Below are 15,050 nucleotides of genomic sequence, written 5' to 3'. Positions count from 1 at the left end.
CCTCCTCACTAATCTCCACTCTGCTTAGCTTGACTTAATGTCCGGCAGCCCTCACTACATTTTTATCACATGCAACCTTGTTTCACCATGATAGATATATTTGCAAACAGAGCCAGGCCAGAGAAGCCCACAGGAAGGAAGGTGGACTAGAGGCCATGGTGTGGCAGGTCTGCTCCACTATGACCAGTGGGCTCACCCTGGGTGTCCCAGAATGGGATGTATTAATAGCTCTTTAAGAGGCTGAGATCTGGCCGGGCGCTGGTGGCTCACGCCTGTAATCCTAGCTACTCAGGAGGCTGAGATCTGAGGATCGCAGTTCAGAGCCAGCCCGGGCAGGAAAGACCAGGAAAGACCGTGAGACTCCTATCTCCAATAAACCACCAGAAAACTGGAAGTGGCGCTGTAGCTCAAGTGGTAGAGCGCTCGCCTTGAGCTGAAGAGCTGAGGGACAGCGCCCAGGCCCAGAGTTCAAGCTCCACGACCAACAAAAAAAAAAAAAAAAAAAAAAAAAAGAGGCTGAGATCTGAGGATTGCAGTTCAAAGCTGGAAAGTAAGACTCTTATCTCTAATGAACACACACACACACACACACACACACACACACACACACACACACACACACACACGAGTGGAGCTGCAGCTCAAGTGGAAAGCGTGTAGTCCTTGGGCTGGGAAGGTGGCTCAGTGGTAGAGCGCTTGCCTTACATGCATGATGAGACCCTGGGTTCGATTCCTCAGCACCACATAAGCAAAAAGAAAAAAAGCTGGAAGTGGCGCTGTGGCTCAAGTGGTAGAGTGTTAGCCTTGAGCTGAAGAGCTGAGGGACAGCGTCCAGTCCCAGAGTTCAGGCCCCATGACCGGACCAAAAAAAAAAAAAAAAAAAAAAGAAGAGTGTAGTCCTTGAGCTTGCCCAGGGACAGTGGGTAGGTCCCGAGTTCAAGCCCCAGGGCCGGCACTACGACTTCCTAAAACCAGAGTGCCCAGACAGCAAGAAACATGCACATGGGAAGAGGCTTTCGCTGGAGACCCTCTGGTTTTGAATTTAAAAATTAACTCAGGAAATGGCTTAAATCCTTTTTCTCTTTCTGATACAAAGTATAACTTCCAAATATCCAATTTCCCATGTCTCATCCCCAACTCATCTTCCTGCTTAGGGACTTGCTTTACAGAAAGCCTATTATGCCCGGGCAATGGAGAAAGTGTACATGTCTCCAGAGTGGCAGTCCTTGAAAGTGTGATAAACGTTTTTACTTAAGCCCAAGGAACACGGTATGTTGCTTGCTACATGGCGAGGACTGGGGTCTCCAGGGCATGTGTCTTGAGAACGCATCCCAAGGTTTGAATGGCTAGAGAGGAACCAGTTCCAGGCAAGTGTATGTTGATCAGGGAGGTGGGGCCTGGCAGGGCCCAGAGGTGGGAGCAGCCACAGAGGGCAGGGAGCACACGGGGTAAGACGGGCTCAGGATGATGCCTGTGGGACACTCAGGCTCAGAGAGGATGGAAAGCGGTGGGAGAGCCCCTGCTGGATCTGAGCCTTGCGCCAAGGCTGGTGCCCCACAGCCCAAACAGCAAGCATTCTCTGGAGGGTCATGAGGATGGACCTGTGGGCACACCGGCTCTGGCTGCCCTCAGCTGCAGACAGGGCTGTCCAGGTACACACCACCGTCACAGAGGAAGGGAGCCTCTTGCCCTGTGTGCACAAGGGCCTCCGAGGATGCCACAGAGCTCACGAGAGGTCCACGAAGGGCGGCCCGCGCACCTCTGCCTGTGCTTGTCCAGGGCATGTCCCTGAGGCACTTGGGGCCCACAGCGGCGGGGGGGGGGGGGGGGGGGGAGGAGGGTGGTTTTCAGGGAAGCTCGCTCTGGTCCACTGTGGCGTGCAGCCGCTCCCTGCCTGGTAGGCCGCAGGAGAGACTCCTGGGGACGGGAGAAAGCTTAGGCCTCACCTGGCTTTCCAGAGGCATGTTGTACACTTCTGAGTCCAGCAGCATCGTGCACGCACTGAAGGGCACAGCCTGGTTGGCGATGGTTCTGGCTGCCCGGCAGTGAACCCGTAGGATCTCCTGCTCACAAGACACAATCAGCTTCTCCTGGGGGAGGACAGGAAGAGTGAGCGCAGCGCTGGGGCGCGCCAGCCTGCCGGCCCCGCCCCACCCGGCCCGGCCCAGGCTCCGCTCACCCGCTCGATGCTGTGCTGCAGGCGCAGCTTCCCTCGCACGGCCTCTTGCTGCTTGAACAGCTCCTTTAGGGGCTCCGCCAGGGAGGGAGGGGGTGCAATCTGCAGGTGAAAGGGGGAGGGGGGATCAGCAGGGCCACACCTAGAGCAGACTTAAAACCTGGACAGGTCTTGCCCAGCATCCACTTGGGAAGCAAGATTGGAGAGCTGCGTTTAAACAATGAGGGAGAAAAGGGCACAGAGCCACCAGGACGGTGGGCACTGTGCCTGTGCCACAGAAGGGCCATAGACCTCCACCAATATGGACAGGGGGCAGGAGCACTGGGAGCTCTCTGCAGGCAGGGGGGTGGGGAGCAAGTACATAAAAGTATCATACCAGGTAAGGACAAGTCTTCTCTGCCTGAAGACAAGAAACAAGCGGGGTGGGGTGAGGGGGGGGGTGGGGTGTGTGTGGGGGGTGTGGGGAGGCATGCTGCTGGGTAGAACCTGGGTCAGGTTCCAGAGCAGGCGCAAGCAATGGCACAGTGCATGGGACTGAGGTAGGCACACTGTGTAATGTAACGGGGGGGGGGGGGGGGAAGGGGTTGGGGCTGGGGCGTGCTGCTTGAGAGAAGGGGCACGCGGTGGAAGGCTGGAACGCTGGGAAGAACACACCACCACTGGCCATGCTAACAACATGGGCTGAAGGACAGCAGCACTCCAGTCACCCGAGGTACTGGAGAGAAAGCAGCAGGCCCGCAGGCCAGGGCCTCCTGGGAGGGGTGCCGAGGAGGGGAGGAGCCAGCCTCATCTACTAAGATACAACACACGACTAAGGGCAGTAGATTCCTAGTGGGGAGCCCTGGCTGGCAGCCCCAATCTGGTGCACCAGGCACTCAGCAGGGAGCATATGTCTGACCCCCCAAGAACCCTGGACCCTGGCAGACACACCACCACTCAACCCTGACACTGGGAATCCTGTCAACACCCTCAGACCCGTCATGGGACATGTGCCACGGGCCTGCCCGTGATGGAGGCCGACGCCGCTCCTGTGATGGTATATTTGAACTCTAAACTTCGTTATTAATCTGAAGTTAGTTGAAAACTGAAAATTCGGCCAGATCTTAGTCTACGGACTCTGCCCCTAGTGGGGAATTCTGGACATGGAATTTCCAACAGGATGCAGTATCCTTGGGGCCATCTGAAATGTAGTACCAGGCGGGAAGCTGAGTGAGTGCCTTACTGCTCCCCCCTTGAGAGACAAGCTCAAGACCCAGAGTTCCAGCTGCAGGAGGACGGTGCGGGCCTCTGGTCTCTGGCCTGGCAGGGACTCAGCTGCATCAGAGCGAGCTGGACCTACAGGACACTTGACATATCAGCCTGACCAACCCTCCCCGCCTCATCCATGATCTGGGGGACACCTAGACAAGGGGTGTGGGGAAGCACACGCACACTGGCGGAGGTCGGCTGGGCAGTAAGTTTACATGGTCTTTTTTCCTTTCCTCTATCGTCCAGATTTTCTTTCTTTCTTTTTTTTTTTTTGGGGGGGTCTGGTCGTGGAGCCTGAACTCTGGGCCTGGGCACTATCCCTCAGCTCTTCAGGTCAAGGCTAGCGCTCTACCACCTGAGCCACAGCGCCACTTCTGGCTTTTTTTCTTTTTGCTTATGTGGTGTGAGGAATCGAACCCAGGGCCTCAGGCATGCAAGGCAAGCGCTCTACCACTGAGCCACCTTCCCAGCCCTCGTCCAGATTCTATTTTGATCACGAAAAATGTAAAAGAAAATAAAGTTCAAAACAGAATAGAGCTGAGTGCCAAAGGCTCGTGCATATAACCCTAACTACTCAGGAGGCAGAGATCTGAGCCTCATGGTTTGAAGCCAGCCTGGGAAGAAAAGTCTATGAGGCTTTGATTTCTACGTAATCACCAAAAGCTGAAAGTGGAAGTGTGAAAGCAAGTGGTACAGTGCCAGCCTTGAGCGAGGAAGCCAAGCAATTCAAGGGTCTGCATTCAAGTTCCAGTACCCAACCAACAAACCAAAAAAGAAAAGCAAACAAAGCAAAACAGACAATCCACAAAAATCAACAGGCTGGCCAAGGCTGGGTTTTCCTGAGCACTTCCATCTATGTCAGCCTGGCTGTGGCTTGGTTCTCCACAGAGGACACCGTTCTGAAGCCTAGCCCATCCGGGCAGGCCCGCAGTCAGAGCCCCACCTTTACCTCACCCAAGGACTGTGGGCCTGCTGCCAGCCCAGCCCGTGCATGTAGCCTGGTCCTCCCCTTTGGAAAAGACCTTGAGTCTCTCGTGCGTGCAATGCACAGATCACAGTGTTGGGGTCCCCCAAAGCGGGCCCACTGTAACAGGCTGTGGCTTGACTGACAGGATGGAGCCTATCTAGGAAGCCTGGTCTGTCTGGAGGGGTGAGATGGCGGTATACTAAGTCAGGGCAGGGAGGCAGGAAGGGCCCCCTTTACCTCTGGTGTTGATGAAGATTGGGTGGGGGAGGGGGAGGGGGAGGGGGAAGGGGAAAGGGAGGGGGAGGTTGGGTGGCGGCAGCAGCAGCAGCAGCAGCAGCAGCAGCACAACACAGGAGGAAGCTGCCTGTATGGGCTGGGTGTGATGCTGGCCCACCTGTGGCAAGGAGCCAGGGAAAAAGGAGCCGCAGTGGGCCTGGGGCCCTGCTGGAGAGACGAGCTGGGTGAGGGAGACGGAGGACCGCAGTGCGATTCCTACAGGTGCTGGCCCTGATTGGTGACAGCCAGGAGTACCAGTCCTGACCTCAAGGAGAGCCGGGCTGGTGCCCCGCCCCTGGCCCAGGGTAGATGCCGGGACTCACCACGGGGATGTGCAGCTTGCTGAGGGGCTTGCCGTCCAGGAGGTAGGAGCCCGTGTAGGTGACATACTCAGCGTAGCACTGGGGCGCCTGTGGGGTGATGCAGCAGAGGATCTTCCGCTTCTCCTCAATCTTCTTTCTGATCTGAAGGTACTCAAAGTAGGGGTTGGACCTGTCACTGTGGTAGGGCTCGATGGCGTCCAGCTTGATGGCGTCCACGATGGCGGCCAGCGTCTGCTGGATCACCTCCCGAGTCTGCTGGGTGGACGTGTTCAGCTGCTGCTGGAGCTGCTGGCTGGAGCGCTGGAACCGGCGCTTGCGGGGGTGCTGGGCGTGGGCGTCCTCCTCCTCAGAGGTGCGGCCCTTGGCTCTGGCGGCCGGGGCCGGGGCGGGCTCCTTCTCTGTCGGGGGCGTGCTCTGCTTGCTCTGGCTGGCCAGCATCTGGGCCCGGTTCCGGGTCATGCGCTGCGGGACTTCCTCTACCTTGGGGGCCTTCGGTGCTTCGGCCGAGGGCTTGGGCCCTGGGTCTGCGGCTTCTGGTGGGACGCCGCCTAGGGTCCCGTCCGCTGGGGGCGTGGCGCCTGCCGCCTCAGCACCGTCCTGGGCCGGTGTCCCCTGCTCCGCGGCAGGGCCCTCAGGGGCACAGTGGGGAGTGGCGCAAGGGTCTTCAACCTTGCTTTCACCTCCACCCGCTAGGGGACACTGTTCAGGGGGTCCAGACACAGGCCCCAGGCTGGACTCCAAGTCCTCCGGGGCCCTCTTACCCACCAGGACTTCTGCCTCCGTGGTGGCTTCCAGAGCTGCATCCGGCGTTGGGCCTTCTGCGGGCTCTGGCTCAGCCGGGGGCCGAGGGGATGCCTGCTCAGGAGGGGGCGCAGCCTGCTCCTCGGCCGCTAACGCAGAGACCCCACCACCGAGAACCCCGGGAGCCCCTGGAGGGCTCTCGTCTGGAGGAGCAGGACTGCCCTCCGCAACTTCCGCCTCCATGTCTGAAGCGTCTTTGGCTTGGAGAGGGAGCTCCGGCAGCGAGAAGGGCCCCAAGTCCAGCTCCTCCTCGGGGCTGGTGAAAGCATCGGGCCAGGGCACCGGCTCCACCTGGCCCAGAGTGGCTAGGTTGTGACCACTGTCCAGGAAGGTGCTCTCCAGGGGCCCCAGAGCCTCCACCTGGGCCCCGGCAGGGACACAGGGGGGCTCGGGGGCCGTGTCGAGGGGCCCGTCGGGTAGGGACTTGCGGTTGCTGAAGAAGGAGCCCAGCCTGGCAGGAGCGGCGTAGGCAGCTCCTTCCGAGGCAGAGATGGCGGCAGGCACTGCTCCCGCCCCATCATCTTTGACTTCCTCCAGGCCCGGCTCAGGGGCAGGCAAGGGGTAGGAGCTGGGAGAGACGGGGTACGGGGACTCTGCAGCACTGAAGGGCCCTGGGGTGGTGGCATGGAGGGACTCCGTGGGGCAGAAATGTTTGGGGGACTCTGGGAACTGCTGTGGAGACTTCAGCAGAAGGTCGGGGCCCACGGGCCAGCTGCCAGGGTTTTCGGAGGCACTGGCCACCAGCGTGGCAGAGAGGGCCTGCTCGGTGGCAGGGTGGGTCCACTCCACAGGCTCCTCGGTGATGACGGCACTGAAGGGGCCCTCGTCCAGAGGCTCCAGGTAGCTGGGCTCTGGGGGGATGATGGCCGCGGTGGCCTGCTGGTCCTCCGTGGCATCCAGAGGGAGGCCCAGGCTGGGGGGCAGGGCTCCTTCGATGGCAGGGGCCAACAACTCAGCCCCGGGGGACGGAGAGGACTTGGCTGGTAGGCTGGAGAAGACCCCCTCTGGGGGTGGTGTGGCACTGCCCACCGCAGCCGGCGGGCAGTGCAGGGCGTCCGTCTTGGGCGAGGGGACGCCGTAGTCTGGTGAGTAGTACCCCGGGGACAGGCAGGCGAACTTCTCCGCAGGCACGGCTGGCAGAGCAGCTTTGTCTTCTAGCAAGTGTTGCACTGGGGAGTCGAAGCTGGAGGCGGCAGGGACACTCTGCTGCCTGCACAGCTTGTCCCCAACGCTGAATTCCTCCTCAGGGGTCCTCCTGATGTCCACAGAGATTGAGCGGTACAGGTTTGTGGAGACTGGCCTTGTGGGTGTCTGGCCCGGGTTCTCTGAAACCCCGCTGGAGGCCACGGAGAACCTGTCAAAGAACGGTGGGGAGCAGGCGCTGGCAGACGCGGTGGAGACAGGCATGGAATGCTGGGAGTCGGCACAGTCGAACACCAGGTCGGGGTAGTCGTCCGCACTGCAGGAGGGGGTTCTGGGCGTGTGCATCACCTCCTCGTAGCTGGGGCAGGACACTACTGAGGTGGGTGTGGGCACCCCGGTGGGCCGGCCCTGCTCAGGCCGGGGTGAGGCCGGCAGGGCCTCCTTCAGGGACGGCCCCGCTAGCCAGTCCTTGGGATCTGCACCTGGTCCCGGGGGTGGCTTGCTTTCAGTGGTGGGTAACATGGGAGTTGACTCCTTCGGCTTTTTGTCCTTAAAGGGAGGGTCCAGCCCCGGAGGTTTCTTGGAAGGAATGTCCAGGCTCTTCTTCCGCCCATCGTCGACGGGCTTCGTCTTCTCCTTGAGCTTGGGGTCTCCAGACCTGTGCCTCATCTTCTCCATCTGCCTCATGCGCTCCTTGTGCCGCTTGTGCCGCTCCTCGATCTCCAGGTCCTTCTGGGACAGCATCCTCTCAAAGCTGGTCATCATCAGGTCGCCGTCGCCCAGGAGCTTCTCTCGGGGCCGGGGCTCCTTCTTGCCCGTGTCCCTGGAGGACGGGAGCTTGTCGTTCCCGTTGCTCATCTTCGCGGGGTCGCCCTTCTCTCGCTCTGTGCTCTCCTTGAGCTTCTCCTTGAGCTTGGGCTCGCTGAGCTTCAGGCCCTCATCCCTGCCCTTCTCCTTGAGGGAGCCCAGGGGGCTGTCCTTGTCCTTGGCTGCCAGCTTTGGCTCCTCCCTGTGGTGCCGCAGAAAGCCGTCCACGTGCTTGTCCCGGTGTTTCTCCCTCTCCTCCCTCCACTTCTCCCTGTGTTTCTCTCTCTTCTTCCTCTCTTTCAGGATGCTGAGAGTACTCGATCCGTAAGGCTTTAGTTCCTTTTCTACTTTCTTGGAAGCTTCCCTTTCAGAATCATTTCTTTCTTTCTTTTCGGCAGAAAATAGTTCAATTGTTTTATCCAGCTCCTCCTCGGCATCAGCTTTTGTGGAGTAAGTGATCCCGTAGGTGTCTGACTCCAAGAAGTCCTTTTCGAACTGGCTGGCGTCTTTCCTGCCGCCGCCGTCCTTGTAGTCTTCGCCCCTTTCCTTCTTCTCAGCCTTCTCCTTCTTGGCTTTCTCCCGCTCATGGCTTTTCTTGGAGGATGAGGAGGAGTGTCTGTGCCTTTCTTTCTCCCTGAGCTTCTCTGCAAGACAGGAGTTATCCCTAGCCTTATCTTCGGGCGGGGGCTCTGAGAAGGACACCTCCAGGAGGGTGCTCAGGCCAGGCTCCTGGCCCCGGTCTGCAAAGCTGTCAGATGAGACCTCACTGATTTTGTCATTGGAGTCTTCTCGGTAATCATGCAGAGCCTCTTCCTCCAGCTTCTCCAGCAGGCTCTTCTCCATCTCAGCGCTCCTTGAGGCCTTTCTTTCTCGGGAGTGCTCCTTCTCTGGCCTCTCTTTGTGCCTGTTCTTGGCCTTGTCTTCAGCAGAGTGCTTCTTCTCCACCTTTTCAGGGAGCTTCTGTTTGTTTTTCTTTTCTTGAGCAGAGTCAACCGAAGATCTGTCTTTCCTATCCTTGTATTTTTCCACACACTCTTTGTCTTTCTTCTCCTTGTGCTTCTCAAAGCTCTTGTCCTTTTTGTCCTTCCCCACTTCAGCAGCTCCTCTGTCCTTTTTCTTCTCCTTGGGCTCTTTGTCTCGTGGCTTCTCCACATGCTGCCTGTCGGAAGAGGACTTCCTGTGCCTGTCGGAGGGATGTGGCTCTCTCCCATCCTCCTTCTCCGGGAGGCTGTCCGCCCTCTGCACGTCACTGGCCTCTCCCACCTTGAAGCTGCCAGCCAGGTAATCGTCTTTGTCGTCCTCACTTTCATCTGTGAATATGTCTGCAATATACCAGCTCTTCTCCTTTCCCTTCTTGTCGTCTTTTTTTTCAGGGAAGTCTTCTGAGATGATTCCAGAGAATGTCTTCTCCTTCTTCTCTCTTGTCTGCTCAAGGGACAGTTTTCTGTCTTTATCTTTGCTGTGCAGGTCTTTATGCTTTTCCTTGCCATCTTTCTTCTCTTTAAAACACCGGTCAAACTCCTTGTCCTTCTGACATTTCTCAAGGATGGATTTCTCATTTCTGTCTCTCTCACTGGATTTATCTTTGTACTTTTCTGCTCTCGCCTTCTCCTTCCTCTCCTTCTCCGAGCCGTCCCTCTTCTCCTTCTCCCGGACCGCATGGGGACGCTCCCAGGGCTCCAGGTTCTTGGCAAAGTCGCAGTCAGGTTTGTCTTTGAAGCTCTCACAACCGCACTCCTTCAGATCCTCCCTGTGCCCCTCCTCAGGCCGGGCGCGCCCGTCCCTGCGCTCCAGGGGGTCCCTCCGGTCCCGCCCGCCTTCAGCAGACTCCCTTCTCTTCTTGTCTTTCTCGGAGAGATAGCTGGAGATGCTTTTATGCTTTTCCGTGTCTCTCCTCTTCTCAGAATTCTTGTCCAAATACTCCCTGTCCTTCTTTCGGAAAAAAGTCTCTCTGAAGTCCCGCTTTTCCCGGGCTTTGTTATCCCGTTTCTTCTCCTTACTGTCCAGGATAAGTTTGGCTACAGAGTCACTCTTGATGTCCCTGTAGTCTGTCACTGGAGAGTCCCAGCTATCTTCCCCTTTAAAGTCAAAGGAAGAGTCAGAAAGGTCGGAAAACCACCTTTCTTGCTGATCATCAGAAAGACTGAATTTGGTGTCTTCACTCTCTAAAAATTGGCTTTTGTTACAGTATTCATCAAAAGCGGACTCTTCCCTGTACACCTTTTCCTTTTTGAGCTTTTCTTTTTCCTCCTTGAATGCCTTCTCCTTGGACACCCTCTCCTCTTTCATGTCACTCTTCTTCTCTAACTTGGAGGGCCGGTCTTTGGGCCTTTTCTTTCTCAGTCTCTCCTCCCTGGCGGACTTCTCCCTGTCTGCTTTACTGGGGCGGTCCTTCTCTTCCCGGAAGGGCCTGCTGATGTCTTTGATCCTCTTCAGTGCCTTCTCATCCTTGAAGAGCCAGTCTTTCTCCTCCGACTTCATCTTGCCAAGCTTCTCCTCTTTCTTAAAATGCTCCCGGTCGTGCTTTAACACTTTCAGCTTGTTTTCAGTAGAAATGTCATTATCTAAAAGGATGGCCTTATCTGACTTTTGCTTGGAGTCCTCATATTCATAGGTAAAGCTTTTCAGTTTCAGTTCCTGGCTGCCTGAGCACTGCCCTTTCTCCTTGCTTTTGTGTCTGTGTTTTGTCTTGTGTTTTTTGACCACCTTGCCTTCTTTGTCCAGCTTGGGGACCGCGCCATCGGTGCTGGGGTGGAAGGTGCTCCTCTTCTCGGGCTGTGTGCTCTGCAGACTGCTCCTCTTGCGGTGGTCCTGCTTCCTCCGCGTGGGCTTCAGGGACTCCACACTGGAGCCCTCCGAGGAGCAGTCAGACTCGCTTGTGAGCCCCGTTCCTGAGGAGTCTGACAAAGAACTGACCTCAGACCACGCTGGGGAAGAGATGGCTTTCCAATTGTCTGTGCGCCAGTGTTTGGTGTGCTGGTCAGTGTGGCCTGGGTTATGCTTCGGGGCTGCAGTGCTGCCGTGAGATGAGGTGGATGAGGCGGAGAGTGAGCTGAACAGAGAGGGGTCCTTCAGCACTAGCGGGGACCCCCGGAGGCAGCCCGAGCTCCCCACAGAGTCCCCATCGTCCTCATCGCTCTCAGAGGACTCGCTCTCAGACCCCGAGGAACAGAACTTATCAGTCCTCTTTCCAAACCGGACTTCCTTGCCTTTTGCCTCTTTCTTTCGCTTCTTCTTTACTTTACTTTTTTCTTTCTGCTGCCTGGAGTTGGAAGACTCTCGTGCCTTACTGCTGGGCAGCATGGTGTGCGCCGAAAGCCTCAGCTTCTCTCCAGCCCCCACAGTAATGCTCACGCCCTCCTCGTCGGACGTGTCTGACAAGATGCGATGGGCTGCCTTCTTTGGTGCGAGCGTGTTATTTTTTGTGTAACTCTTCACTTCCATTTTGGGTATCGAAATGAAACTGTTTGACTTAGCCTCCTTCCTGTAGTCCTTCTTGAGCAAGTGCTTGTCATCCACTGGGGGAACCCTGTCCTGCTCATCATCCTCATCAAACTCGTACTCGTCCTTGACAGGGGTCACAGTTTTCTGTGGCTCGGGATTCTTAGCCTTGAGCTTCAGGCCTTTCTCAAACTCAGAGTCCGTGTTATTGCCATCAACCGAGCTAGAAGGTGCAAACGACGGGGCATCCTCCTCTTCTGAGCTCTCTGTGAAGAACAGGAAGGGAGTGTCAGAATCACTCTGTTAGTACGGTCCAGGGATGTTCTGCCTCCGTGAGAAGAGCCCCCCCCCCCCCCCCCCCCAGGTATGGCTACCCATGAGGGCAGGCACTTTGCTTAACCGAGTCACCTCTGAGGCCAACCATGGGACCCAGGGAAGTTTATGAGAGGCAGGACTGGCATCTTAAACAGGTCGCTGGCATCGTGGCAGCTGCCCTCTGGAGACACTGCAGGGCAGTCTGCAGGTGAACATCACATACAAATGGGGCAGGGCACATGCCATCTCAAGTATTCATGGTCTGGTAGCCTGGCTTACTTACCAGTGGAACTCTCCTCACTGGAGGTGTACGTGCCTTTGCCTAGCAGGAGATTCACCATGGTTGGAGAGTTGGCTACTTTCAACGGTGTCTCGCCTTTCCTGTTGCTTTGTTGAGGGTTTCCTCCGTACCGTAGCAACAACTTCACCACCTATAAGACACACAAATCACATTGGAAGGCCGTCTGAAAAATACACTCTCATTCCTGTGCAAAATCACATCCCTCCCCAAGATGTCTGGTGTGTGACTAAGGATAACCTTAAGGCCCTGTGTGGGTGTTCTGAGCGGCCACTGCAGCGGGGTCTCCTGGTGCTAGATTAAGATTGTACTCTTCTGTGAGGATTATGGCAGGGCTTCAACCCAGAAGCACTTTGCCACCCTCACAAAACTCAGCCACTTCCCTGGAGTCTTCTCCCCTGGCTGCCTCCCACCATCAGTAAGCTCTGGTTAGCAGTGGGGTCCTGTGAGGGCTCTGATAGTTTCAGAGGAGGCTTGCTTTGAGGGTCAGGGGCACACAGAATAGAGGAAACAAAGATCAATTTTTTGCAAGTTGGTTTATTTATTTTCATTTACATTAGAAAATATAAAAAAGTCTTCCTTAATAGATTTTACATGCACAAGGATGGCTACATTAAGTGACAGAAACAAGGTGACATTTTGACAGCTCTGTTCAATCATTTATAATCAGCAACCTGTACTTCAAATGCCCAGGACAGCAACTCACTAAGATCAAGTGCAAACATTAAAGTTACCTTCTACTTCAATCCAGTCTGAGTGAGGTCAAGTTTAGTGCACATCTGGTTACTCACAGTCTGTTTCCACTTTGAGCACCGTTTGGCATTAATATTATCAGCATGTGTGAGTTTTCTACCACAGACTAGGCTATGTTTGGAGCGGTCAGCCTTACCAACTGGGCTGATCCGCATGCAGGCAATGCTGGCTCCTTCCTCGTGAGTTGTGGGCAGAAAACATTGCATTTAGGACCAAGGACGCTTGACTATGGGGGGGCTACCCGCTTCTTGGACCTGTGGCCTTCCAAAGGCTAGCAGTGTAGGACCAAGGTCTCCTCTGGCCTCGTTTCTCCTGGACCCACAGAGGAAAGGCTGCCAAGCTGCCCGCCAAATCATCCGAGCTGTCCTCGCCCACGCAAGCTGCTGTCCTGCCCTGCCCGTGCCACTGCATTTCCATGGTCCACACTGCTCCATCATGAAATTCGACAAGGTGTGGCAATGCAGATGAGCAGCCCTGTCATCCACCACAGTCCCAGACACACCTTGCTCACTCTGTATACCCCGTGCTCACACTGTGCACCCTGTGAGGATCATCTTGGAAATCTCACATTTCCCTCAATACCAGGTCCTTAAAAAAACCACGCCAGCCAGACAGAAGCCAATGGCTCATGCCTATAATCCTAGCTACTACTCAGGAGACTGAGATCTGCACGAGGCTGCCAGACCAGGCAGAAAAGTGTGAGACTCACCCAAGTATGCAAAACAAACCATAATGCTGTTACATCACCTAAAAAACAACTCCTTAACATCAAATGGGATCACTCAAGTAAGAGTTTTGTTGTCTTCTTTGTTTTTGCAGTACTGGGCTTGAATTTAGAGCTTCAGGCTTACTAGGCAGGCATTCTTCCCTCATTGCCTGGGTATGTGCATCGTTTCAATCCTATTTTTCAGTTCCTGTCCTAGCTAGTAGGACAATGAGCTGGAATTGTGATCCTTCTGATCTCAGCCTCCCAAGCAGCTACAGTGGGAGCCCTAAGGTACTGGCAACCTGGCTTCAGAAATCTTAATTGAGGGTACTGTCCCCCAAATGACTCATGGTGTTCTGTTGCACTGTGCCATCTAAGACGCTGTACATTCCTGGCATCTTCCAAGAATGGACAGGCAGGGGCTGCTGTTTGGTGATCTGAACGTGGACAGACGTGGTTTGCATGGTAAGGGTTACTCTAAAGGGCTGATCAAGGTGGCTCAGGTAATGATGTCACCTCTGAATCCTCATCTCCAGCAGGATAGGGTGTGCCTGATGTATCCTATGTGTCTTTTACTCCAGTTCTGGAACTGACCCTTCCTTCCTGCAGGAGGCGGTGCTCCTTGCCTGTCATAGGGGGTCTAATCCTGACTACTGTCGCTGGGACTTTTGGATCTGCCTTCCAGGTAGAGCAGTACCACAGTGATGACAACGGGGACCTGGCATCGGTTTGTGCTGCTGCATTTCCACCACCCTCCTGGACAAGCCCAGGCAGCTCCACGTGGCTGAAGGGTGACCCTACGTGCTACAGCGGTGTTTGTCAAGTCCGGGAGAGGTGTCCAGGTTCTGACCCAGGGCAAGAGATGCCAGAGGGGACAGCCAGGCCTCAGTTCATAGTACTACAGAAGTTGAAGGCTAGCTGGGACAGAGAAGGTGCAGCGGAGGGCAGAGCAGCTATGTAAGGGCACAGGGAGATGCCAACCTTGTAGTGCCCGTTGTTGGCGGCATCGTGTAAAGGCGTGTCGTCGTCCAGGCCCTTGGTGTTCACCTCTGCGCCTGCGGCCAGCAGCTGCTTGGCGATGTCATAGTAGCCCCGGTTACACGCTTCATGTAGCGCTGTCCAGCCTGGAAACAGACACTTAGGACACTTGTTACGTAATCCTCGAGCAGCGCACTCCAGCCTTGAGATGCGTTCAATGACCAAGGACAGAGGCCTTGCACTAAAGGGCAATACCTAGAGAAGTAGGTTACCGCTCAGACAAGTCCTAAAATTTCCTTACTGTGGTGCCTTGTTTACATAATGAACAATTATTATTAACCTCACAGATAAATATCGTCTACAGCAATAAATCTGTGAACACAGACTGTAAGAATAGTAGCTTCATCTCTGTTCATCAATCCATACACAGAACCCTTGCGGCGAGCTCTGCGAGACTACAGGGCTGCTGCTGTCCTTCTTGGACTCCCATGGGCTGGGAGCCACATGAAGGGAAGTGTCCCTGGCAGGCAGCTCCCCTGGGAAGTTGTGAATCCACCGTCACACAGTGTGGCCAAAGGTTCAGCCTCTAAGGAAAAGTCCCACAGGAAGACTGCTTTCCTACTGCAGAAAACTAAGCAGCAGAAGAAATCTGGAGCCCTGCACGAGGCCTATTTCCTTTGCCTCCTGCTCACTCAACAAGGAGCGCATGCCTCTGGAGAACGTGGCAGTGCATCATGGTGTGACTGTGCTTCATGCAAAAATGCAGCACTGGACTCACAACTGTAGAGCAGTACAACAAAGTCTTGCCTGGAATCTTC

General features: G+C 55.7%; 1 protein-coding gene across 5 annotated transcripts in view; it reads right to left on the bottom strand.

Moving 5' to 3' along the window:
* Window positions 1-15,050, bottom strand: part of Ankrd11 (ankyrin repeat domain containing 11) — a 149,069-nt gene that overhangs the window by 3,355 nt on the left and 130,664 nt on the right. For 4 of the 5 annotated variants that reach the window (XM_069987844.1, XM_069987845.1, XM_069987846.1 and 1 more), the window contains 5 exons: window positions 14,236-14,378; window positions 11,781-11,928; window positions 4,991-11,448; window positions 2,180-2,278; window positions 1,947-2,090 (listed from right to left, as the gene is read on the bottom strand). In XM_069987844.1, the coding sequence (XP_069843945.1) occupies window positions 1,947-2,090; window positions 2,180-2,278; window positions 4,991-11,448; window positions 11,781-11,928; window positions 14,236-14,378 (6,992 nt within the window). Of the gene's footprint in view, window positions 1-1,946; window positions 2,091-2,179; window positions 2,279-4,990; window positions 11,449-11,780; window positions 11,929-14,235; window positions 14,392-15,050 lie in introns of all 5 variants that reach the window. The other variant, XM_069987848.1, reaches the window with a different exon arrangement.

This window comes from Dipodomys merriami, unplaced genomic scaffold (genome assembly GCF_024711535.1).
Source record: "Dipodomys merriami isolate MVZ:Mamm:240054 unplaced genomic scaffold, mDipMer1.0.p SCAF_348, whole genome shotgun sequence".
Classification (NCBI taxonomy): Eukaryota; Metazoa; Chordata; class Mammalia; order Rodentia; family Heteromyidae; genus Dipodomys; species Dipodomys merriami.
The sequence above is the reverse complement of the archived record's forward strand: the minus strand, read 5'-3'. Positions and strand labels throughout refer to the sequence as shown.